Source organism: Chanos chanos, chromosome 8 (genome assembly GCF_902362185.1).
Source record: "Chanos chanos chromosome 8, fChaCha1.1, whole genome shotgun sequence".
NCBI lineage: Eukaryota > Metazoa > Chordata > Actinopteri > Gonorynchiformes > Chanidae > Chanos > Chanos chanos.
This window is the reverse complement of record NC_044502.1, coordinates 10820056-10845401: the sequence shown is the minus strand read 5'-3', so window position 1 is coordinate 10845401 and position 25346 is coordinate 10820056. Positions and strand designations below refer to the sequence as shown.

Genomic DNA, 25346 nt, shown 5'->3' with positions numbered 1-25346 from the left:
ATACCTGTGTTCTCAGGCATGGAGGCCTGGTCCGTGTTTCTCTCTTTCTTGAACACAATGTTGCCGAACTGAAGAACAGAAGACACTACCTTCAGCATAGCTGCAACGAGAGACAACACAGACGCTTAAGTGTCTTAAAAACGTTCATGATGGGCTGGTTGTGTCAGGGTGCGGACGTGTGGATGCCTTACATAAGATCTCATCATGGGAGAAGCCCATGATATGCATAGCTTCCATGGTCTCCTGGAAGTTATCCTTGTCCTGTTGGCCGGGAATAGGAATGTTGCCATTGGACAGGAAGCGGTAGTTATTGAAGCCCTCCAGGAGTAGATCACCTGCCAAGGGAACCGAAGTATTAATCATTTATGTCTAGTCTTCCAGACACTCAGTTGAACACCTCTGACAAAACGAGGGCAGCTCAGCCTTCATTTTCCAGCAAATAAACAGCTCCTCCACAGTTAATGCACAAAACAGAACAGAACTTCAACCTTGGTTATGCTTGACAACAAACTACTACTCGTGGTTGTATGAAAATAACCAGTGACCCATGCCAGTGTTATAGCATTCCGTTATCCTCTATGAAAACACACATAGATGATTCTTATGATTTCTTACTCACATTTGAGGTGCTCTCCAGCTCCAGCAAGCAGCTGGTAGAAGACGTGGAAGGTGCGTTCATCTTTGGCTTGGCGAATGGCTCTGGACTTTTCAAGAAGATCTGGTGGATCTGGTCAAGGACCATCGACGGAAACTTTCAAACCGTACAAAAATAAAATAAATGTGGTCTGACAACTCCTGAGCTACAGAATCAAAAGCACTTCCTTTGAACAATCAATGAATGTAAATGACTAATTTTTGTAGATAACTGCAGTTTGAATCCATTAGTACCCTAAACCTTTATCCCCAAATAGAATTTCCACTGATCTTTAATATGATAAAACATGCTCTCATGTTTCCATACTGACACTCATAGCTGCACAACAAAAAATATCCTTGATGTACACTGCACTAGATATTAACCACTAAAAATAAACTTCATCTTTTGGTTCGACTATTGTCTTTGCACAGTATCAGGATACAAGTCTCAATGTTGGCCCCCACAATGTAACCCGTGACGTCAAAGTTGATGCGGATGAACTTCCCCTGTGTAACAGAGTAGAGAAAGGATCAAGGGTGTTTAAAACGTACCAGCATTTTTCCTAACAGATGGCAAGTAACATATATAGCACTGTTATGAAATGTCCAAGATTACGTATTTGAATACCAGTGTTCTATCTACCTACTCATTTACTTACTTTACAAACTTTCCTTAAACCAGCCTTTTTTGAAGTATTCATCTCATTTAAACTTTCATCTTTTGATGTGATTGTGACCCGTCAAGCAGACTGCTGGGCAGCTTCTCTAGATCTAAACGTATCCAGACTCAGAGATCCACTAAAGATAAGTAGGCACTGCCATTCTTTCGGAATGTCCCAAAACTATTATCTACAAGAAGGCAGGGAAAATCAAATTCCTCTCCTTAGCTGCTCATAGTTTTTCATCCTTAAAGCTTTCTGACGTCGCTTACGCATGCCAGCTAAATCTTGCTCAGCTGCCATACAATTGCGCTCGAAATGGAAAAATAGAGGCTTTACTGCTGCAGGGCGTAATGGATATTTGTTTTGCTGGGGCCAAGAGGTATGGAGTTTCTTAACTCAAAAAAACAAAGTATGGAAACAGAATCTATTCATCATGAAGAGGTATTATTATCATGCAAACCATACAAACCAGGAAAGGTGAACAGCAATTTAAATAAAAGACCACAAATGTAGGCACTGAAAATTTGGTTTAAATAGAACTTAAAGTGAAACTGTCGACTTGCAAACATAAGCACATTACAGTTTTCAGGGTAGTGTCATAAACTTGGCAATGGTTTACCACAAAGTCACTTACAAAACGTGATGAGTTGTCATTTTTCACAGTCTTGGCATTGCCAAAAGATTCCAGGATGGGGTTCGCTTGCAGGAGCTGACGCTCTAACTCTCCCTGCAAGTCAAAAGGTTGTCGAGGTTATTTTTACAGAAAAAAGGTATGTGTTGCACCAAAAGAGAGGTCCACCATCATTGTGGCCTGATAACCCTACATATGAAAACCATTACACAGGATAATAAGACTATATAGGCCTACACAGTTTAGCACAATAAGCTATGAAACAGGGAAGGCAGCAGAATGATCCCAACTGAGCTATCACTGATATGAGGTCCAGGTTTAACCAGCAGTAAGGAAACAGAATTTAGGGAAAATAACTACAAAAAGAAGCTGAAAAAAAGAGATCGGTGAAGAGTGACAATAAGCCATGCATTGAGGACAACCAATTATGCATACCATCACCAAAATCCACCATATAACTTATCCCATGGTTAGCCATGTTATAAAACCCATTCTCTAAGGCAATCTACACCTGTTGATTCAATATGGCAATCATCAAATGAGTATGGCAATGTTAGTACACACTAGTGGCATTAGTAGAGATGAGACGACAGAGTAAAGAAGAGAAAGTTTCGTCCAAGGTTCCACTGCTTAATAACACAGAGCAAGAGAAACAGAGCTTGAGAGAGTCACTTAGGTTTAGCTCTTTCAGTGCTCCACAGGCTTCTCAGAGTATTCGCACCACAATGAGGTAAATCTTCTATTGTTTTGATCCAAGCGTACAGAGATTCTTAACAATCAGAGCAAGAGATGTAATCCGGGGTAGATTTACGTGTCAAGCAGAACAAGTCTAGTCCAAGACTTGCAACATGTTGTCCTGTGGCCCTTCAGGACACATATACTGTAACTTCAGACATATGACGTATGAGCATCATTAAGGTGCTGATGAGAGCTTTCATTTTCCTTATGTCTTATGTAAAACTGCATCACTTGTACCAAATGAAAACGCAACAAAACCAAAATATAAAATAGTTAGCCGAACAGTCAGGTTCAGGCAAGTACTGATACGGACAGTATCGAATGAGGCCTTAATTTGTCAGCTCAGAATAAACGGACATCTAACAGAATGTTTGTACAGGTGCTTCATTGTTCCAAAGCCCATGAATCCAAAATGGTCTGGAAAAAAAAGAACTTTTCCATTGCGTTGATCAAAAATAACTTTCCCATTACATCAGGAAAGACAAATGACGAGAGACTTGTGGACATGGTCCAGGGGAATTTGTGGTACTGAGTCTGACATGATCTGGGCTCAGGCGTAAATTCTGAAATATAATATTTTGCAAGAATGCACAGGACTGCCTGCATTCATTAGGCTAACTCTTTCCTCCATACAAATTGTATAATGAAAACCCAAATTCTGAGTACGAGTAAGGTGGTCACATCGGTGCTCCTCAAGCTTCTTTTATCACCAGAAAAGCTTTTTAGAGCCTGGAAGTAGCGTGCAATAAACTCTCATTGTTTTCTGGTCACATGAAAGAGACATCCGAATTGTATAATTCAGGACTGCAGTCATCCAATCACCTATTAGAAACAGTGGGTGGTCATTCTCCATGATTTCCAACTCACGGGAGAAATCCAGTGCTGGGCGAGAGCCATTGAAGTAGAGCATGTGGTTTGGGAGCATGAATGTAACGTGTTACTGTGTCCATGGGAGGCAGTCAGCTTTCCTGTTGGACTACATAAACTGAACCTTTACAGGCGTACAAAGCCATCTCTCATCATTTTATGGAGTGCCCCGACAGTCACTTCAAATAAAGTGCCAAGAGGAATCTCTCCCATAAAAAAACAAGATGCTCTCAGTTCAGACCAGCTGAGGATAGAGTTCAAATTCACAAGAACCTGCAGATTAATGCAAAAAAAAAAAAAAAAGAAAGAAAAAGAAAAAAAACTGCCCAAAGACTGCATAACATTCCAAAAAGACTATTTCAAAACATAGTTTAAAAAAAAATGAAAAAAGATCGAAGGCCAATGCAAAAACTGAGATAGCTTGTAGTCAGTAGGTGGGTGAACCTGTGGGGAAAGAATGGGACCCCCACAGTTAACAGGCCATATGTGTTTTGGACCACCCCATGTCTATTCCTTCCTCAGTTCCAGAGGTGATGTTTGGACAGCCTGTACTAGGGACTGCTCTTTGGCAGCTCAGGGTAGATTTTCAATCCATCCTCTAATAAGCTCATACTCAGTGACACTGCATACAGGAAAACTACTTGCTACTTGAGAACCAAGCAGATGAGAGAATTTATGGAATAGGGAAAACACACCATCATAGGCAAAGAATCCACTGGGCATAAATGAACTCACCTTGAAGGTTAGTTATGAAAAAAAAAAAAAAAAAGAGAGAGAGAGAGAGAGAAAAAAAAAACATACATATAAAAGCACTGTGCAAAGTGACCAGAGTTATGAAAGTGCCTGTTGGGTAAGTAGTGTGTGTTTGTTTCTGCGTGAGACAGAAAGAAAGAGAGGCCAACAGAGAGAAAAAGGGGACTACAGGCTACTCACATAGAACAGTGATCCACTCTGTCAGATTGAAGTGTTATCATGGAAACAAACGAGGGTTAACAGGTTACAGATAAGGGGAGCATGCCAACATACTTAATACCAAACTATCAACTATAAAAGCAGTGCAATTAAAAAAAAAAAAAGAAGAGAAAGTTTGTTCAAAATCAGTGTAGATGACATCCATCCACATTAAATAATCTCAATTCTCCGGTGATTTTCAAGCTTGCAAGTTTGTTTGTTCTTTCTCCACTACTGCATGTAACTTGTAGGAATTGACTGGTTGATACCCCAAACATTACACAACAGGACTTAGCCTTTGTATAATGACAGTATCAATACAGCAATGACCACATGCATGCCAGAGTGAACCAAATCACTACTGGTGAAATAGGGTAAGCGACTGGTCCAGTTATTTCATAAGGACTAGCAGTCTGAACATGTACGGTAGGTTTCAGTAAATCACCCCTTCAATACACACACAAACACATTTGGATTAGGTCAATCAGAGCATGCACTATATTCATCTTACATGATTAATGATGATTCATTTCATGGTTTAAATGGTTTAAATAAACATGCTAGGCATGATGAAGAACTTGTTGCCGTGCCATTTGTTTGTGCCCTTTTACCTGTATTATCAAATCAACAGTGACTTTGTTTAATGTAAACTGTTTTCAGAACCCCTTGAATATCATGTTAGTGTGAACAGTTAGTGCAATCAGAGCAAATTTTAAAAGCAGAGCTGGAAAAAGTCTGCATGTGCCGCCCCCCCCTCAAAGAACATGTACCTTATTTGATCAATATTCATGCCAAAACAAATCCAAAATCTCATAGAAGAAATATATAAAACTTAACATTGACCACTGTCGTGTTTATATATATTTTCTTTTAAAGCAAAGAATTAGTGGTGCATGCATAAGGGGAGCGGGTATAAAAAGCATAAAAGGGAACTTGCCTGGAGTTTGACTGCTTTAGGAGACTCTGGCTGTTTGTATGTGATAAACAGATGCAGATGTTAGTGGGGAATTCAGCTCTTCAGACTGTACACATTGTTTAGGTCAGAGCTCCACATTAGACTGCCGCTGGGGATATCACTACACGAACCTCCCCTGCAGAGCGCAGGTAAGTTCTGATGCAGAATATCCCAGACCTGAATTACAGTTAGGCCCAAGGCCATGCTACGCAAATTAATTCTAGAAAACAAGTCAGTTACCACAGGAGTGAATCCGGGCCACAGTTAAACCAAACAACTCACTGCATTGTTTCTGAATCAATTAAAACAGCTGTCAGGAACTAAAGCTAATGCTAACAAATTTTAGATAAATCAAATTTTGTTGGTAAAAACAATGTGTCTATCCTCCTCAGTTATTCTCTTAATAACATTTAAGCAACAGGAGTTTGATGTAACAGAGCCCTGTTGATCGATCAAAAACAATCATACAAGTAAGAATTGACTTCACTGTAAGAGTTTACTTACATTTACCACATTTAGCAAACAGATTTTCTTAGTCAACAAAGTGTACAAACAAATTTCTACATACAAATATTTTGGAGATATTTTGAGCTCTTCGAGTAATTTCATCAGCTCTGCAGTGACAGTTAGGGGAAACACTGATATCAAAAGCGTCATATGCTATCCATCTTAATTGCACCTCATGTCTCCATCTCTTAACTGATGAGAGAACAGAAGTCTGGACATCAGTGAAAACGAGCAGACAACAGAGGCATGAAAGACAAGGAGAGATAAGGAGAAAGGAAACTCACTGGAATGTTGTGGTCTTTCCTCCCCTTGTGCGAGGAAGCGACATGTGCCAGGTACTGGATGACTTTTTTAGTGTTTTCTGTCTTGCCTGCACCTGATTCACCTCTGTTTGAAGACAAAGGTTGGGACAGCGCACGTATACACACACAAAATGACAAAATTAGAAAGAACATAACAAATTCAAACAGATAAACCCCATTCCACACACATGCATAATATCAGAGGTAAGTGTCCTCTTGGGAGGAAGCATCATTCATTGTAGAGTCTGGACTGTATTAACAAAGAGAAAATAAATAAATAAATAAATAAATAGCCAGCAAGGCACCAATCCAGAATTGTTTTCAGGCTTTTGTATATTTCTGCTGTCTATTTGTCTGGTTTGGGTTATGTCAGCAGCAAATGTGGTTTGTGAAATGCCCCCTGCGCTGAAATAAATTACTTCTTATATCACAATACCAACAGCTAGTGGAAAAAATAGCTTTTTTTTTAAGAAGATTGCACAATTTTGGAAATATCAATAAGACTGCCTATCTGGAAACAATCAATACCTAAGAAATCCCAAAATGTGCCTGCTAGAAAGCCATTCAAATTAAGAAGCCTTTTTTTTCCATGTCAAATTGCATCAATTATCCCCTGCAGAGCAGTGCTATTTTAATTTCTTTTCAGTTACATCAGAGAGAAATCTGCTCCTAACAGGAAAATATGCTCCTGATTTACTGAGGCCTTTAGTATGTGCAAATATTTTAGCTAACGTCAGACAATGCAAGTTAAACTGTCCATGATGTGTTAAATGAATTGTAACCCAACAACCATTATTTATGGATTCACAAATGTCAATAATATTACTACATGCCAACGTTAGTAAATCTAACACGCGCTGACGGGCCTGGTCCACAGATGACGCTTGCGTAAACAGTTAAAACAGTGACAGGTGGGAAGAGAGGGTGGGGGGAAACGTGTCAGTGTGTTTTATGCTTGTCTTAAAGTTGCTAAGTGCGAGATTCCTCAGCTCAGCATGAGTGCGGATGAACTGTACGTGGCTATACAGTCATGAGCTGTTTTCATCCACTGGCATTCACCCATCCCATCCCAGTCAGGGCCACTTTAACTCATACCGCCTTTTCATGCTCTCACTCTCCTGCTCTTTTCCTCTCTCTCTCTCTCTCTCTCTCCCTGTCTCTTTCTAACACACTCACAAGTATACTTGTCTCTCACTCACAAGCATTAAATATGCAGTATGTTTTTGTGCATGCTTTATACCAACCCCCTAAGCCTGTCACTGATAGATATTCTTAAAGGCTGCCAGCAATGTTTTGTTGACAAAGAAATTTTTTTTTTTTATGTAACAGGGGACTAAATGTGAAGGGCTACAGCACGATGGTGATAAAATGATTCGTCGTTCAAGCTTTGCAGCCAGTGTGTGATATGCTTTTGTGCTTTCTCATGGTCTCAGGTGGTAGTGTCACTCTGACATTTCTTTAAGGTGCCTTCCTGTCTCCGTACACGTTAGCACAAACCCATAGAGGTGAAGTGCCTGAAACGTGGAGCACTTCCAGCTCCTTCTACTTGTTGACAGCTGGCTTTAGATTACTCTGCTCACAGAGCAGGTGCTCATCACACAAAATCCAACAAACGGCTAGATCCCTTCTTACTGAGACTGTTTTCCACGCTGTCAAAACTTTCTTGTAAATAACATCACACCTCTTTGAGGAAGAGAGTAACTCTCTAGTGGATTCTGCTTCTGTTTGATTCTGCCACAGTTTTTCTGCAGTGTAGCAAATTTTCATCCCATGTGCCAAGTCACTCATCAAATGTGGCCGATAAAAGTGGAATACAACTATCCGTCTTAAGGCCACGTTGGCTAACTTCTGACAGACTACCTTTATCTGAGAAAATGTTGCTCTTTGATCCCTTGAAAGGAGCCAGCTTTCTGCTGCAACGAGCTGTTTGTTCAGCCTCCACTGTTCATTACAATGGCAAAATTAAAGAACAATTCCAGAGAGAGACAAACAATGATTGTAAATTCATTTAAAAAATGATGGAGGTGTCTGTAGAAGAGACAACATCCAACAGATACTCACGTGCAAAGAATAGACTGGTCTTCACGGTCTGTGTGTGGGAGAGAGAGAGAGAGAGAGAGAGAGAGAGAGAGAAGAAAGAGTCAGTACTTCACAAAATCATTCGTCCTCATGCAACACACTTTGACATGGTCCAAGAAAAATATCTCTGACTGATGGAAACTCCTGTTGAAATAAGAGTGGTGTATAAATTCAGGAAAAAAAAAATCCTCAGTTCTAAATTCTGCTGTCAGTGGCTATTGCACGTTAGTTGAAAAGAGAGACGTTCTGTAATACCAAGTGTAATACCACACCGACTTGAACCTCAGGCCTGTAAAATTCATCAGTCCTGTTCTCTTATTGAAAGCACATTTCAGTGAGTCTCTCATCAGATGGGAGGTATCATTTCATAAACATTTTGGTCACTGACAAAATGCATTAACCAATTCTGGACTCTTTTAAAAACCCTTCAAAGAGGTTCAAATCAAAGTGTCCTAAAGTGTACAAGATGGAAGAGCAATCAAAACACTTAATTTTCCAATCTTTTTTTTTTTTTTTTTTTTAATATTTAATCCTTGCCTCTGCGCAAGAGAGATAAGGCTGACGTCAATGACACCAGTGCAGGAAAACAGACCAGTTCAGGATGCAATTTCCAGGAAATGGTTTCAGCTTCACTGAGACTACAAACATAAAATAAATTTCAAGTGTTTTATCTTGTTTTTTTGGGTTTTTTTTATGAATACACTTGCGGAGGAGAGGCCACAGAGAGTAATGGAAATGCCAATGCATGTGCCAGGCAAAAAGATATTCACCATCAATCGTATTTCAACCTTTTAGTTAAAGAGCATCTCTCACTCAGGGTGGATGAGTCCAGTGGATGAAATCCAATGAAAACTCAGGGTTTTTTTTCCTGGTATCTGTAAACTTCTGAGAAAAATCCGGAACGGCACGGAAGAGTTCCTGGGCTTTAGTGGACTATGGTATGATGAGGGGGCTCTGATTGGACACACTTTGGTGAGGATGTGTAGTGACCTTTGAGAGAAGCAGTATCACTAAGCCACTGAACCTGTAACATTTCAGTCAACTCCTTATCTGACCAGTCCAGCTCCAAAAAGCCTAAAGCACACGACAATCCAATTTATTCTCCAAACAAACTTCATCGTTTGACCTTAGACCAACATCATTAAACCACCACAATTTCAGCGGATTCAATTCATTCTCAACAGATTTGTCACTGCCTTGTCATAGCGTTTGCTGTAAAACAGCTGTTATGTAAGGAGAACTGGCTGGTACAATAAATATCAACAGCACTTACAACGGCAATTCAATTTATCTGATGCTCTTCCTTACAGTAAAACAATACTCAGCTATTAAGAACATTGTCGAAACAGAAAGATAAAAACCCATCAAAGCCACTGTCATTCATTTAAACAGTCAGTCAATCTCTTTTGCTCCTGGCCCTTTTAGCTTGCTTTTTTTTAATGGAGTTGCGTTGTGTGGAGAATGAGGGTAATTGAGTATTAAGGCATTGTGTGTCCATTGCTGGCTTATGGTAATGAACGGATGAGGCCAGCTATCTCCCAACACTGGCCCCGGACAGGACTTTCCAGCTGGCTGACATTACCGCCCACTTCTAATCAGAAGAAATCAGTAGATTCAATCTACTACTTAAACGGTCTAGCGTCTCATGCAGGACATCTGATTCGATAAGTACGCTGCGGCCGTAGCATGTACTCTGCGGCGCAGCCTGGCTAATGAAACCTAAATGAGACGGGTTATTACTGTACTAATGCCTAAATAAGAGACATCATCTACTGAGGGATATAGTACGACAAATGAAAGGGAATAGAGAGTCAGCTGCTTAGGTAAAATGAGGCATGAAAAAAGCAGTCGATGTTTCCACATGTTAACAATGAGTAATCAATCCCCCAAGAATGTGGTAAACCCAAAAGAGGCAAAGTTTACTTTCGAAATCTGTTCTGTTCCGAACCCGAGCACGAGAGCGAGGTGTCAAAACCTCGAAAAACAAAATGAGAAAAATGTGTTGTGTCACTTTCCACATCTGGCTGACAACAATCTGTGGTATCAGTCTCACAGTACCTGTAAGAGTTCGAGGTATAACAGCAGCACATCTGTGTTGCCAAAGATTCACTCGAAATATGGAAGATACCTAAGCCCCTCCCCAAAAGGCTCCCCAGGATCCATGGCTACAGAATATTTGCATAAAAACCAATGGCATGAGGACATATACTGTGGTATGGTAAATTAAACTCTTTCCATGTCAGTAAACCCTGGGGCCACGCCCCCTTGCCTGCCCTAGCCGAGGTTCTCTAGGTAGGACAAAAGTCTCCTGAGAACTCTCTCATTCTCATTCTCGGTCATGGCAAACCAAACCAACTCAAAGGACCTCAGGAAAGGTTTTTGGCATGGAGCCACCAGCTAACTACAGTTTGACCTCAGAATTCAATAATGCCTCATCTTATTCCAGGAATGAAGATGGAGTAAGTACTGTTAATGTATCTGCAGAGGAAAGAAAAAAAAAAAAAAAAAAAAAAGGCCGGCGCCTTAGTGGTTCACTTCCAGTGAACCATGTGCATTGCTTATTCATGCCCTTGACAACACGTTTTACCACAAACATCGACCAGTAAAACTAATTACTTGTGACTGTCAATAGCTGGTGATGTCCACAAAACTTTAATCACTCTGACATTTTTAGAAACCCCCTGCCCCCACGAAGAAGTCTTAAAATGATTTTGACAGCCTATTACGCAGTCATCGCTCAAGAGAGCAACAAGAGAAAAATTTAACACACCTCATCAAAATATAACAGCCTCGCCCAACGGCTGAGTGTGATGGGGAGTCAAGAAGTTCTCTCAGATGACTCAGTGCTGACTATACTGTTGTGTTGAACACAAAAGCAGGCAATAAATTTCCACGACATATAGTCTCAATTCAATCTTAAATTCTGAACAATGTGATTTGAAGTTTCTTGAGTATGGAAATTAAAAAAAAAAAAAAAGACACCGAGACATAACGAATTGCCTATGACATGTTCCAGAAGAGATGTTAGGCTGCACAGAGTGACTGTAATACATTTTAGAATGTCTGTAGAATGTTCTGCAAAATTCCTACAGATCTCATTGGTGGGTCACTGTGGGTGTTCTCTATGAACATCCTTCCTCTACTCTACAGATGGCTGCTGGTCAGAGTCTCTTCCCATGACCTTTCTGTGTGCTCCTGGAAATGACCTCTTCTCGCATATTAAAGCTATTCACACCCACATGTGGGGCTGGAATCCCAAAAACCAAGATGGCAAGGACAATACCTGAATAAAAGCATTCATTTGAGAAGGTCTTTGTTTTGAACGGTGAATGAGACGGAGACATGGGGGTGTACTGGTCAAGCTTTGAATTTCTGTCTGGATTCAGAGTTCATTTTTCATTCCTGCAGCAGACCCCTCCCTCCCCCCCCCCCCTCTATACGTGACTGAAATAAGCCTTGAGGAGGCCAATCAGTCACGCGTGAGCCGCAACACACACGCACCGAATGCAAATGACCGCAGCGTGCCGTCAGGAAGACCTCACGAATTTGGCTGGCCGTTCACATGCGTTGATGGGGGGGGGGGGGGGGGGGGGGGGGGCACCTGACTTCTTGCAATGACAGCAGAAGCCTGAGGACAAAATTCTGCTGACTGTGTTCCTGTGATGGCAGCTCATGATTGCCTGGGTTGGGGGAAGAAAAAAAAAAAAAAAAAAATCGCAGCTGGACACCTCATCGGTCCTGGCCAGAGTTTCCTCCGCCTCTTCCTGGCTCTGAGCCGCCGGCCTGGGTGGCTCTCCTCTCCAGTCTTACTGAAACACTGACCACACTTGCTCAGACCTGGGCATGCCTTGAGCCCCCTCCCTCTCTCCCTCCCTGTCACATGCACATGCAAAAAAACAGACAGACAGACACACACACCCACCCCCTTCACCTTCCCCCCTAAATCTCTCTTGACATTTGTGACCCTATCTCACACAAGCACAGAGGCCATCTAGGGATTCCTAAGAATGGGCTCTCCTATCTGCCCAGCTGCAGAGACGGGAAGGATATAATCGAGTCAAGAGCAGGCTCTTGACTTCCTTTCACTGCCTGTTCTGAGCCAAGACCTCCACAACTTTTCCAGACCATGAAACGCTGATTACAGCAAGATGCCAGTGTAGGCATGGCTCCATGGAGCATTGAGGGAGCCAACCGCCAGCGCTATTTCTATAACATTGCTTCATTGTGCACAGGGTGATTTTGTATGCCTGACATGACTGGTGATGATATTGTTCTCTTCACACGTCTGAGCTCCACTGGCAGATCCAATGTGCTACGCGGAGACAATACAATCCGCTTTCTGGTCGTAACAAAAATAATAAATAAATAAGCGAATAAAACAGATCGCCAAATATTGACTTGACACCATAATAGAAGAACTTGACAATGTATTTCAATATTCATCACCACTCGAAAACATACAACTAGGCTATAATACAAGCCTCATAAACTCCTTTTACAATAGAACCCCAAAGGGGTGAGATCGGCGCTAATGAAAACAGAACACTGGTATGAAGTGAGCCATTCTCCACCTCATTATACTGAGCTTCTTGCAAGTCTGCATCTCACTGTGCTGATGTTGTTTGGTCCAACCACCCTTAGATAGTGGCTAAACCTTAAACACAAAGTACTTTATCATACGGAAGACAAAGGGATGCATCTGAGAAACCTTTCATTCGACAGTACGGACTTCACTGTTTTGCTGGGGGAATATTCTAAAAGACCCAGACATATAAAAAATTCTTCTGCATTTCAACCAAAACAAAAGAAAACACACACAGACAAGATGGTTATGAACTGAATGTAAAGAACAGATGCTGAATCATATTTCGACAATATATGTTCAGAAGTTCTGTAAGAACCATAAGAAAAGGATAAGCTTCAGTCTCCAGACAGTTACACAACATAAGACAACAACACACCAAACACAAACCTAGCTACGAGTTACGCGTAAACTGGCATTCAACTTGCGTTGACTTAAAAAAAAAAAAAAAAAAAAAAAGGTTTATTGTGGAATTGCCTCCTCCTGATGGCAACACCACTGTTAATATCCTAGTTCTCCCTCTATGTTGCCCTCATTCCCATCAACCCCACAGCCCCCAACACTCCCCTCCAAAGGATTAACACAGCAGCAGGACACATTCCACGCATTCCAGACATCTCACCGCTAGCCACCAGCCTCTCTCCACTCAAGGGCAGACTATTTGGATTTTCTAATCAACTGTACAGCATGAATGGGTCTGCACGGCTGGTCCGTTAGGGCACTCCATATGACGCTAGAGTAATCATAATCTCGTGATAAAATTATTTTGTGTTCAGGAAACTAAAGATGGGGGGGGGGGGGGAGGGGGGGGGTCTGGAGCCAAGCTGTATCACTGGGGGGAGGGGGGGGGGGGTCTGTTTTTCAAGTAGAACTCGTTTCAAGAATAACTGTGGGTGAATAAAAATCCAGCTCTGAGAACAGAGAAAGAAAACAGACTCTTCATCTGCAGACCAGACATCTATATTTCTAATGCTTTATTACAGCATCTGGAATTTCAAAAAGTCTTCCTCAGCCACATGATAAACTGTGAGACATGGAAAAATCCATCACAGGCTCTCGTTAGGGGATTAAATATTGTTTGAAGATGTATATAACACGTAAAAGACATTGTACAGTGGCTCTATTCCAATGGAACATATAGAGAAAAATTAAAATCAGAAGCTACATTCAGAGAGACATTCACTAGACCATTACCCTCTCTCTCTCCAGTCTTAAATCATGCCTCATGTTGAGAGAGCAGAAGATATGTGGAAGTTTGTCCTGGCCCTCTGTGTCGGCTCTATATGACTGGAACGTGTTATCGCAGCAGTGACGATAAAGCTCAAATTTTGCTTGGCTTTAAGTTGCTCTCTGGAGCTGGCTCTGCTCTAGTCCAGTTCTCCTGAACATGTGCCCAGCCTTATGTCTCAAGGTCACAACAGTCAACACATTTTATACATGCCCTTCCCCCAAGCGTATGTGCAATGCAATGGTATAAACAGTATCATATGAATGTGCACATTTAAATCAACTTCTAAATTTGACCTTCACATTAACAACATAACTATGCTCTCTTGTCTATGTTTCAATATTTCTCGAACAACTGAAAGAGATGCATTTTATTTTCGATTTTTCAACTGCTAGTTGCTAGCTCTACATACAGGTCCAGGTTAAGATCAGTTAACATGACTAATCTGCCGTTAAAATCTTTGCAACACAGAGACACGAGGACCATTGTCATTCCTGTGCATGAACTCCGCTGAGCGTTAGTGAAGGTTTTCTGAGCTGGGTGACATCACTGGCAAGCATTCCAACAATGAATATCACAGATATTACTCAGCATTACTCAGATGAGTGGGCAGGTTCAGAGGTGAAAGAATGGAGCCAGCTGTCCAGAATGCACCATGCTGGAATTTGGCATGGAGCCGTCTGAAGCAATGTCTCATTTGTCATACACACACTGAGAATGAAACTGGAGTGTCATTCACTGGATCATGTTTGATCAGAGCTGTAGAAGTAGCCACGTGTGGACAATCGGTGCATTAGAGATTTATCAGAACACACTGCACCAAAGACGTGGAAAAGCATCGTAAGACATCGATCAAAGAATTTCGACAGACTCAGTTTCCCGTAAGCCTGCTTTTCCAAACTACATTTAAAGATTTATTGGCTCGGCTGACGTTTTTTTGGGCTAGGATACTGCCGGCGCTTGATTCTAAGAAGTTCGTCATTCTGTTTGGCTTCATAACTATCAGAAAGGATACCATTCTTCAACACCGCAAAGGAAAGCATGAATATGAGGTTTGTTTTGTCTCAAGGAGACACAGAGATAACAGGGCTCCATGTGAAGGGACTGGATGGGAAACTGAGGCCGTTGTCTCATGATCCCAGAGGAGTACGCTGCAGTGTGTCTGGCCTGCTGCGGACCACTGAGAAGATAAACTTTCACAGTGAAGGTCAAGGCAGTTTGTGCGTCTCTCTAGGTTGTACTTAGCAAAATGATTTCAAAGACGAGATTAAACATGATCTAATGAACCCGCGTTACACTGAATATCAATTGCATTCAAAGAAAAAGAAAAAGAAAAAAAAAAAAAGAAAAAAAAAAAAAAAACAGTAATTTTTTTAACCATCTTCTGGCTACTGTTACAACATTCTTTCCTTCTCAGATGGAAAGAGGAAACAGTTGCTGAACACAAAGAACAGAAAATAAGACGGATCTGTTTTTTTTGAAAGCTCCCTGTGGAATTCCTTTGAAATCCAGAGGGTCTCTCTTCAATGCAATCCCAGTTAGCTCTCAATGTTCCAATAATTTCGGGATGGATGAGGGCTTGCTGCAAAGCCCTGGATCCAGTTCAAAAGAATGCGGTCATGAAACCCATTTACACTGTCTATTGGTACCAGGTGGGACATGCACTGCAGCAAGCCCACCATCTCCAGCTTCAGCACACGATCTGATACAGCTTTCAAACGTTTGATCCTTTGATCACGATGTCAACAAATTGCGCTGATTGTAGATTGATTATGATTTATAGTTAACAAAGCTATTTTATCCCTAAATAAGGACTGAGGTTAAGTCAAGCTGACTTAATGAAGATTTAATGCTGCGTCTCTTCAAAGGAATGGCACGCTGGCACTCTGATTTGCGAGGGAAAAATGTGTTATATTGAGGGAGTGAACAACGGCTTGGGTACTTGGGATTTTGAATTTTAATGACATGAACAGGCCTTTAATCTGGTTACAGGAATCATAAAAGTGATGGACAATAGTAGTCAATTCTTAAAGGCTACAATCCAACTAAAAGGCCTCCAGTGTCTACTAAAGAGGTACTAAAATGTAACACACACACACACACTCAGTGAACCAAAGACTGGTGTAAAGGCCATCTTCTGATGGTGCATAAGCATAGCTACTCACTTTGCATGCTCTAACATTTTAAACAGCCAAACGAAATTTGTGGACCTTGAGCATTTTGGGTTTAATACTCTTGACATTTGACTTTGCTCTCTTCCCCTTGGCAAACAGTGCATTCTCCTAAACCATGCTAAATCCCCTCAGCCCAGTGCACAGACCACTGAAACTGAGAATCCACGCTCTAGAGAATGAGGATTCCCAGCTGAGTGTGCCTTTTTTCCCAAAAAACACATGATTTGGTTTAAATGAACATCAGCATTTCCTTGGTACAAGTTCTACGCTTGTTATAATTAGCCTTTGGTGACTGACTGATTCCAGTCAACAGCCACCAGGGGAGATTATGGAAAGTATCTGGTAAATTAATCGAAGGCAGATGTGTGTGTGTGTGTGTGTGTATGGTTGGGGAGGCAAGTTATGCAACGTCTCTTTGTAAAAACTACACCTCATTTAACCTCCCATCTGGATTTAGAGTGGGATCTCAGCTAGGCTAAAATTACAATCCTAAAACAAATGGTCCAAATACCCTTTAGCGGTTCATTAAAAGATCTGGCCTAGTTCTTTTTAAAGATCAGTGATAAATAAAGAGCTTTTAATGACAAGTGATTACCCTACTCTTCTTTAGACCAGATGTTAAGTTGAAGTTCCTTCAGAGTTAAAACACACATAACCAAAAAAGAAATAACATACTCTGAGGTCTAAAGAGCTACAGTAGCTTTTTTTTTTTCTTTCTCTAAAATACCATTTGCAATTCGAAGTGGCCAGTAATAAAACTGAGCAAAAAATTCCCTGAAAGCTATTTTACATAATTAAAATACACACAGCTGGTTAAGCCAGTGATGCAGGTAGCAATTCCACTCAAGGGCACGTGACGGAATTGACGTATTCATCGCAGTATGTTGGCTAGCTAATTAATGTAGGGCAGCACAGTAGCCTACTTTAGGGGCAAACTGTATCAGAGCCTCTGGATAACAGTTAGGCTAAAGCTATTCCAGCTAGCAAAGCTATAGCCCTAATCACCACACCAAGAAGGTGACTAAAGCCTGTTATCTGCTCTAGTAACCTTGACAGCTACTGCAGCATCCTTCTTCCACAACAGCATCAGGATCCCACCCCTTTCGTTAAACCTGGGGCGGGGGCTGCTCACCCCCTCCCTTGCAGGCTGTGGGTTGTGGAAATGACCCCAATACCCTTTGTGACAGTAACAACTGGTGCATGTTCAGTTTAATAACAGTTATATCATACCATCAGAATGAGCAGAACCAGAACACTGGTGGGCTTAACATGCATCATTATATCCAAACAAGAGGGCAAAGGACAACAAGCACTACGGATGTAAATGAAGCGTCCTACTCTGCTTACCGGCTTAAGGCATTTACCAGCTCCTCATGAAGCAGCTCGCTCTCAAGTGTCTTAAGTTGTTCTTGAAACCATTCGCTTCACACTATTCTGACCCCCTGTACTCGCTGAGAGGGATTATGCGTGTAAAGAAAAGGAACATTTTTATGGACACTGTCTGTAGGGACCAGTTTCGCATAAGGCAGCCTCCAGACAGAAGTGTGATTGTGATCACGAGCGTGCTTGTTTGCCGACAAGAGACAGCATTAGCGAGGGAAAAAAAAAAGAGAACCAAAGCATTCAGCTCCGCTGCCTCACTCTCTTGCGCAGTTGTAAGGGTGTTGGAGCATAAACCCAGTGCTGTGGGAGTTTCCCACCCAGAGGCAGTCACCAGGATCTCTGAGTCTCAGCCAGGCCTGACCCAACGCGTCATAGCTCACACTGCCCCCTTCGCAGCTCAACAAAGGCCCCATTGTGTTTCACAATGCAGGTCACCATCCATCCCAGCTTCTATCGGGTCTGATCCCAGGCAGAGAGCCCCACGGCCGCGGTGCTTCTCTGACATGGCATGAGCCCTGCCATCGCAATTTGGTTTCTGCAACACCGAACATTTCGCATGCATTCAGCGGAGAGCGACATCACTTGGAAGCATCCTCTGTAATACAGTGCTATGAGGTAAAATACACTGACGGGGGGGAAGAAGCGCTGTCCTCACTTGCCTACGACTTAGCTCTTTAGCTCACACCCCTCCAACTGGGAAGAGGACCAGTGAAAAAGAAAACAAACACAGGAAGCAGTCAGAAAAGGCTCCATTTGTTCAGAATGAGTTGGAGGGGAGGGGGGGGGGCAATTGCCTGCTATGATGGACACAAGCTCAATCTCCAACAAAGGGGAAAAAAAAAACAACACACACATGATGGAGGGCACTCAGCTCTCTGTGTTTTCACAGGATTATAAGGGTTTTAAAAGTGTAAATTACTTTAAACACTGGTAGTGCTTTTGATAAGAGCCAGACATTTCAATGTTCCATTAGACAGCCTATGCAAAGCTTAAATCTACAGGAACTGTTCTCTGGTTTCTGCCAGATCAAATAAACATGCCTTTGTGAAAAAAAAATCTTGCATTCCAGGCAATATCAAAAGAAGCAAAAGTCTGATAAACTTGTAATGCACAAGGTAATTTACTCGACTATGAATAACATTATGAGTGTAAGAACAGGCACCTATATGTCCCATCTCCTCTCAGACAGCTGTGTTGTTGACCAGATATCTCCTTCAGTTTCAGCGGATGATTGTAATGTCAACATTGGATCTCAAGTCACTGATCTTCAGAATCTTTTACCTTTCACCCAAATAGCTGGACCACAGGTTCTCAATATGTATAGTGTACAGCCCAGAGACAAGAAACATGGGGAAAAACACCCCCCCCCCCCCAAGCACACCATATGTTCCAGTGAAAATGGATTTATCTGCCGGTGTGGAAAAGCAAACACAAATGCTTTCGTAAACATTACTTGGTCCATTTCGCTATTGTGTGGCTACTGATATTTTAATACACAGGACTCAGCTGCCAGAACTCTACTTATCCGGGAAAAACTACAAATTCTATGCAAGTCTTCATGCTCAAGATCAGTAAGTTCATTTATGCTTTTTTTTTTTACAGGACTTGAAACAACCAATCTATAATCTAAACATTGGCCAGCACTAACTGGGGTAAATGGTTCACAGTTTTGTTTGAGAAGCGAACGTAAAATGTGACGGCTGCGTAGCAGTGATAAGAAAACAGACTCATTCCTAATATGGGTTCTGATTGCCACGCGTGCTGAAGAGCGGCGGGCGATGAACCATTACTAATGTGGTGGATACTGTAAGGTAATCGAATAATGATTCGCTCGATGAGAGAGTGTTTGCTTTGCACACACAGAAGCCCAATGCATCCTTACCTTGGAGCATGCATCTGTAGGCGGACTCTGAGATGGCATAGATGTGTGGGGGCATTTCATGTCTCTTCTTTCCTCTGTACATTTCGATGATGTTCTCTGAGTAAATGGGCAGGTTTTTATAAGGGTTTATGACCACACAGAAAAGTCCAGAGTAGGTCTGTGGACAGAAAGAGCAAGAGAGAGAGAGAGAGTAAAGAATCCTTCTAATGTTAACAAATTGGTAAGTGAAATCCAGAATCCACACTCTATGCTTTGGGACAGTTTCCATCAAGCAGCAAAATAAATAAAAGGTTTTTTTTATTATTTATTTGTATAACAACACAAACATATTTACATGAATGGACTCAATGTCTGAAAGCTAAGAACGATACGAGACGTGAATCAACATGAACTCTTGATTAAACAATCATTATTCATTCTTTCAGACCAACAGAGACTACCACACTCCTGCCTGCTAGATTACAGGCAGTGAAGCCTACACAGGGCCGATGAAGAAAGAGAGCAGAAGCGACCACAGTAAAGCTCAAGAGAAAACCCCATAATAAGAAGCAACAAAAGACAGTCAAAGGAAGAAAATTCACAGCACCGGCCAGCAACCATGCAGAGAGATCAGTAAAGACGGCCCCTTTTGGAAGGACTAAATGATGTGGATGAACTTTTCTCAAAGAAACACACACACACACACACACACACACACACACACACACACACAGTGCAGCTTATTCTCCTACGCCTCTTTGTAGAGGAACAGACGAATAATAAGGAGGCCTACTTTAATTGTCACTAACATTTTTGCTCTCACAAGTCACGACCTTCTCTAAAGTGGTTCTGAGAGCGAACCACCCACTCAACTGCGAATTAACACAAAGAGATAAGAAAGTTTCACCAAAACCAAGACCTGTTCAACATTTTCGAGAAGTTGTGCAAACTGATATTATACGTCAATCCAGATATACACGAGGCCAAAGCATGTGCAACACCAAAGACTAAGTCAGGACATGCCTCCCTCGCAAACACACTCTCCTACTCAGAGCATGAACTTCATCATCTCTGACTGAGAGGTGGCCGTCGACACAGAGAATTACAATGAGCTCCCACTACAGTGCACTCAGGCCACGCAGAGCAGGCTAACAGGGGGGAGGAAAAAAAAAAAAAAAAAACTGGGTACACAAGCCTGACAGAGCCACATCCATGCCCCAGTTACACTAAGCTGACACTACATCGATGTCATTCTGGTTGACAGCAACTTGAAACTGACACACTTTCATTAAATTTCACACAGTCAATCAGCGTTTGTGTGTTCAGAACATTTCCATCTGAAATGCTGTAGTTCTTGCATTCTGACAATACAGACGCGTGTAGACGGAGGGCAGTTTGGGAGAGGGGTAATCCCTGTCTGCTGGGTAGGTTGTCTATTGGCCAGAGATACAAGCGGGGGGGGGGGGGAAGTAATGGAGAGGGAGGGTGAGGATGGACTGTCTACTGTCTAGATACCACTCCCCGTCTCCTGACTGCCAGGCTAACCACTCCAGCTAATCGAGTTGATGAGCGAGAACAATAGCGGTATAACAAGCAAGCTGAGAGTAGCAGTGAACAACATCCTTGAGGATCCAAAGACCCGTTCAGAGCCCAAAACATCATTTATCTATTTAAATGGACTGCTAATACATCCGCTGGCGCTCTGCTTAAACCAACAAAATGATAATGTACAGCACACTCGCACTCAGTTCTTCTTAAAAGCTCGAGACAGATGGAAGAAGACAAATACAAAGTTCTAAGTTTAAAAATAAAGACTAAAAAAGCAACAGCGGATAGAAAACAGATTGGGGGAGTCATCAGATGCTATCAGCAGAGTTGTGAGGCTATACAAAACACCACAGGTCTTCCAAGGGCACAGATTGCCAAAATGACTCAGCGAAAGCGCCTGCCGTATCTCTCGGTAGAGTCACTACTGCAACTCTGGAGATCAGGGACCTCTGGGGAACTGGGCAAATGCCTGTCAGCTCTGACCGGAAAGGCTGCAGGAAGAGAGAGCGCACCCGTGCCAAGGATACCACAGAGTCTGTTTACGATGAAGCCCTCTAACACAGTTGACCCAGTGCCCAGTCCTCTGGTTACGTCCAAAAGGACCACTCATCCAAGATCAGCTTAACAACAGAACTGAAACAAACTATGTACATTCACAGAAAACAAAAATGGTTCAGGGAACATCGTTCTTTCCCCAGTTAAATAAATAAATAAATATATATATTATTTACAAAAAAAATGACAAGGACGAAGAAACCTTGACTAGGAGGAGAGGGCCGTAATCTGTGTTTCTGCTTCATTTTGCTACTCTGTAAGGGTGTGGGAGGCAACATTAGTCAGGGATACAGCTACTCTGTTCTGCCCACACAGCAAATGTGTCAGCCTCTCTAACAAACAGATTTACTGGTCACAAACCACTCTGAGGTCTGAGGCAGGAAAGAGAGGCTTTGAGCCACGTCCACCTGGGGTTGAGAGGAAATTCTAATTTGGCTTATTTAAATTGTTTTACACAGAACTATCCTTCAAGGACACGTGAACTATAACACCAATTAACAGCCGCCGTGTCTGCCAAAAAAAAAATTGGTCAGGAAGAAAACTAATTACATAAGCACACATAATTAGGACATGTATTGAATCTACATGGATGGAGGGGAAGCCCATTAAAAAGACTCCTCAATTCAAACCACACTGCGGAACAGAGGGAGGGATCACAAAGGGAGACACAAAAAGCTGGTGCGAGGCGTGAGACGGGCAAGTGCGAATGCAATTATTTTTTCATAAAGGAGCAGTCTGAATGCCGAATGTCTTCCAGATATTCCAGGGCAACTGTGGCTTATCAGCAACGATGGAAGCCCAGTTGTAGCTTGACAGTCACCGTGTGACTCAGCATGGGCCTCTCTGTCTGATTACTGCATTCTGCAGACGAATAGCAAGGAGCTATTAGCTATTAGCACAGCAGTCACCAGGTAGACGCAGCTTTGAACAACACAAGGCCTCTTAAAAGCAGGGAGGTAGCTTTGGATTCCAGCCTGCCCGAAGCGCAAGTGACTGAAAGGGCTCCGCAGGGTACACCGTTCCCCTTAGCAGCACTGTAGCTATGACAACAGTGCCGGCCTTGATAATATTCCCAGTCCAGCCAATTGTGTTAATGCCCCAACTCCACTGCTTACTGAGACAGTGAATTCTCAGTGGACAGAATTATGCAGTCAATCGGAAACCAAACAGGGCTTCTAAGTTAAGCTAATTGCATGTGAATAGTCTCACAAAATACACAGGCAGGATGAAAATATCTCACCCTCCTTGTATATGACAGTCTACAGGATTCAAATACTGACACCCAGTAGATAGTGAAAGGACAAGTGGCCCCTCTCATTGAAATTCCATAATGACCTCATCATTGAAGCTCTTGTGCTATGAGGGAGACTAAAGAAATGCTGGGGCTGCAACCCAACAGCGTTACCAACTCTTCCCCTTTCTTCCTTTATCTCTGTCATGTCACACATTTACACCGTGTCTAGCATGACCACCAAACTCTGCTTCTATTCTTGGAATGTGACAAAGTCGGTCACAACCGCATGGGAAAAATTTATCCGGGACACCACCACATCCTTCCCATCATAGAAGATGGTGACTGAGAACAAATTTTGAAGATGTAAATGCTGCGAGTTGTTGACTAAGTTTACTGTTGTTCAATATACGCGAGGACGTCAATTAAACGGAACAAAAATTCGGACCAGATCTTAAGCCGGTAAAGTTGCACACTCACATAAATGAGACCAGAGTAGTACCGGTCCTTCAGGTTGTGCAGCACGGAGGCTTCGTTCAGACAGGTGAGTTCAGCCATGTCCTCCACTTTGCTGAATTTGGGCGGGTTCATCTTCTGGATGTCATCCTTATTCACCAGAGCTTTCTTGCCATTTTCCGCCAACTCCACCAGCACCTCTTCCCCGCGTTCCTCTCGGATGCTGGCCGCCTCAAAGCCATGCCGCTCCGAGGGAACCCACACCAGCTTCTTGGCTGTCCAGTCAGCCTGAGTGGCTGGGTTGTAAATGACGGCCCGGTCCACAAAGAGGTACCGCTCGGGGTCCTCCTGCCCGCTCCGCTGTGCCATCTCCGGCCGTAAGGATAAAACAGGCCACCTGAAACATCACAGAGAGAGTCAGTGAGGGACTGCCAACGACCAAACCCATGCCTGCTGAAATGCACAAACACTCGGAATGAACCACTGGACTTCTTTTCTAGCAAAACTGAAATTTCATCAGAATACTAAGGATTTTCAAAATCTGTAACGTGTATATATTCAGCTACCTGACAGAATTTTATACAGACACAGGTGAAATGCACGTGTAATTTAAACATCTGTATTTTTATTTGAGACAGATGGGCAATACGCTTGTGATAGAACATTTAAAATACGCCTTAATTACAAAATTCGGTCAAGGCCACAAATTTAAGGATCAGCCCAGATGGCTAATGTGAGGTGACTGGCTAGTCCGTCGTTCTCCGACGCTTCTGAAAGGCAGTGTGGTGAGATCATCCGTCATTGCTGAGGTAAGAGCCGTCCCTCTCCGGGACGCCAGTGTGCACAGAATTGAACTGTTCTGCACGTAACTTGCAAATTTACTCGAAAAAAAGTTTCATCCTCGCAAGATTCCATTCTCACGAGATTGCATTCATGTCAAACCCCGCTAATCACTTAGCCAAGCAAACATTTATCCTGCATCAACGAACAACAGCTAACGTTACCAGTGTAAGGATTAACATGAGGATCAGTATGTTGGCGTTATTATTTTTTTTCTCATACATCATCTGACTTACATATAAGAATATAAATTAAAGGAAAATCTGAGGTTTCACAGCTTAACCAGCAAAGGATGTATACTGAGAATTCCTCCCGGTGTGAGTGGTGCAGCAAGCAGGACAGTTGGCCAGAAGGCATCCTAGCTAGCTAGCCCATTCCTTACAGTACTGAATCCGCAAATGCATGGCCCGGCCAACACCATGGATGGAGATGGCTCACCGGCTGTCTGTGACCATTTGATTACAGAGGGTCTATGCTACATGTATTTCAGATAAAACACTGTAAATATTCATTCAAATTGTGGTTCTAAAACCTGGTCCATCCCTGTGAAAGCTGAGCATTTAAAGACACGGTATGCTAGTATCCCTGCTAGCCTGCTCCTGGCTCACCATCGTTGAAAAGTAATGACAAATAATCCGTTACATTCAGACTAGCCACATATTTATTCTGAAGTCAAATTCAAACGTTCTCTCAACTTACCTGATGCAGTAGTTGCTAAGATGTCGGTAACGTATGAACAAATAAAATACTATCCAGTGCGTCCAATTTTTATTCAAATGAATAATAAAATTGGCCGCTATTCCCTTGTTTCGCCTCTTTGCACTAGTAATGATACTACCCTGCTAAACTCCTCAACCTAACTAAGCGCACGGTCCGCTTTTTCTATTCCCGCCTCTTTGACGCCCGGCGGCCACACCCATTATATCTCAGTAAAATGTGATTGGATTGTATCGGATTCTATCCAGAAGCTATTGGTTTTTAAGCATCTCTTCTTATAGGGCTTGCAATTGTTTAATGACACAATTAATCACCGCACACAGAGGACGATATTTGTCCAGTAACTTCAGTCACCAGTTCAACGAACGGATTTCTAATTTTCTCAATGGTTACACAGAATGGACATTACTGGTTATTTTTTGTTCACCAAACCAGAGACACCT

The 25346-nt window shown here is 42.3% G+C and overlaps 1 protein-coding gene across 6 annotated transcripts in view; it reads right to left on the bottom strand.

Annotated features, from left to right (window-relative positions):
- LOC115818840 (myosin-10) overlaps positions 1-23715 on the bottom strand; it is a 40432-nt gene extending 16717 nt beyond the window's left edge. For 2 of the 6 annotated variants that reach the window (XM_030782334.1, XM_030782336.1), the window contains exons 1-10: positions 23371-23715; positions 19578-19734; positions 8311-8338; positions 6232-6334; positions 5423-5452; positions 1933-2025; positions 1080-1143; positions 620-718; positions 192-335; positions 5-100 (exon numbers count right to left, since the gene is read on the bottom strand). In XM_030782334.1, the coding sequence (XP_030638194.1) occupies positions 5-100; positions 192-335; positions 620-718; positions 1080-1143; positions 1933-2025; positions 5423-5452; positions 6232-6334; positions 8311-8338; positions 19578-19734; positions 23371-23715 (1159 nt within the window). Of the gene's footprint in view, positions 1-4; positions 101-191; positions 336-619; positions 719-1079; positions 1144-1932; positions 2026-2804; positions 2810-2976; positions 2996-3024; positions 3027-4467; positions 4486-5406; positions 5453-6231; positions 6335-8310; positions 8339-19577; positions 19735-23370 lie in introns of all 6 variants that reach the window. The other 4 variants (XM_030782333.1, XM_030782335.1, XM_030782338.1 and 1 more) reach the window with 4 other exon arrangements.
- Positions 23716-25346: the final 1631 nt, after the last annotated feature.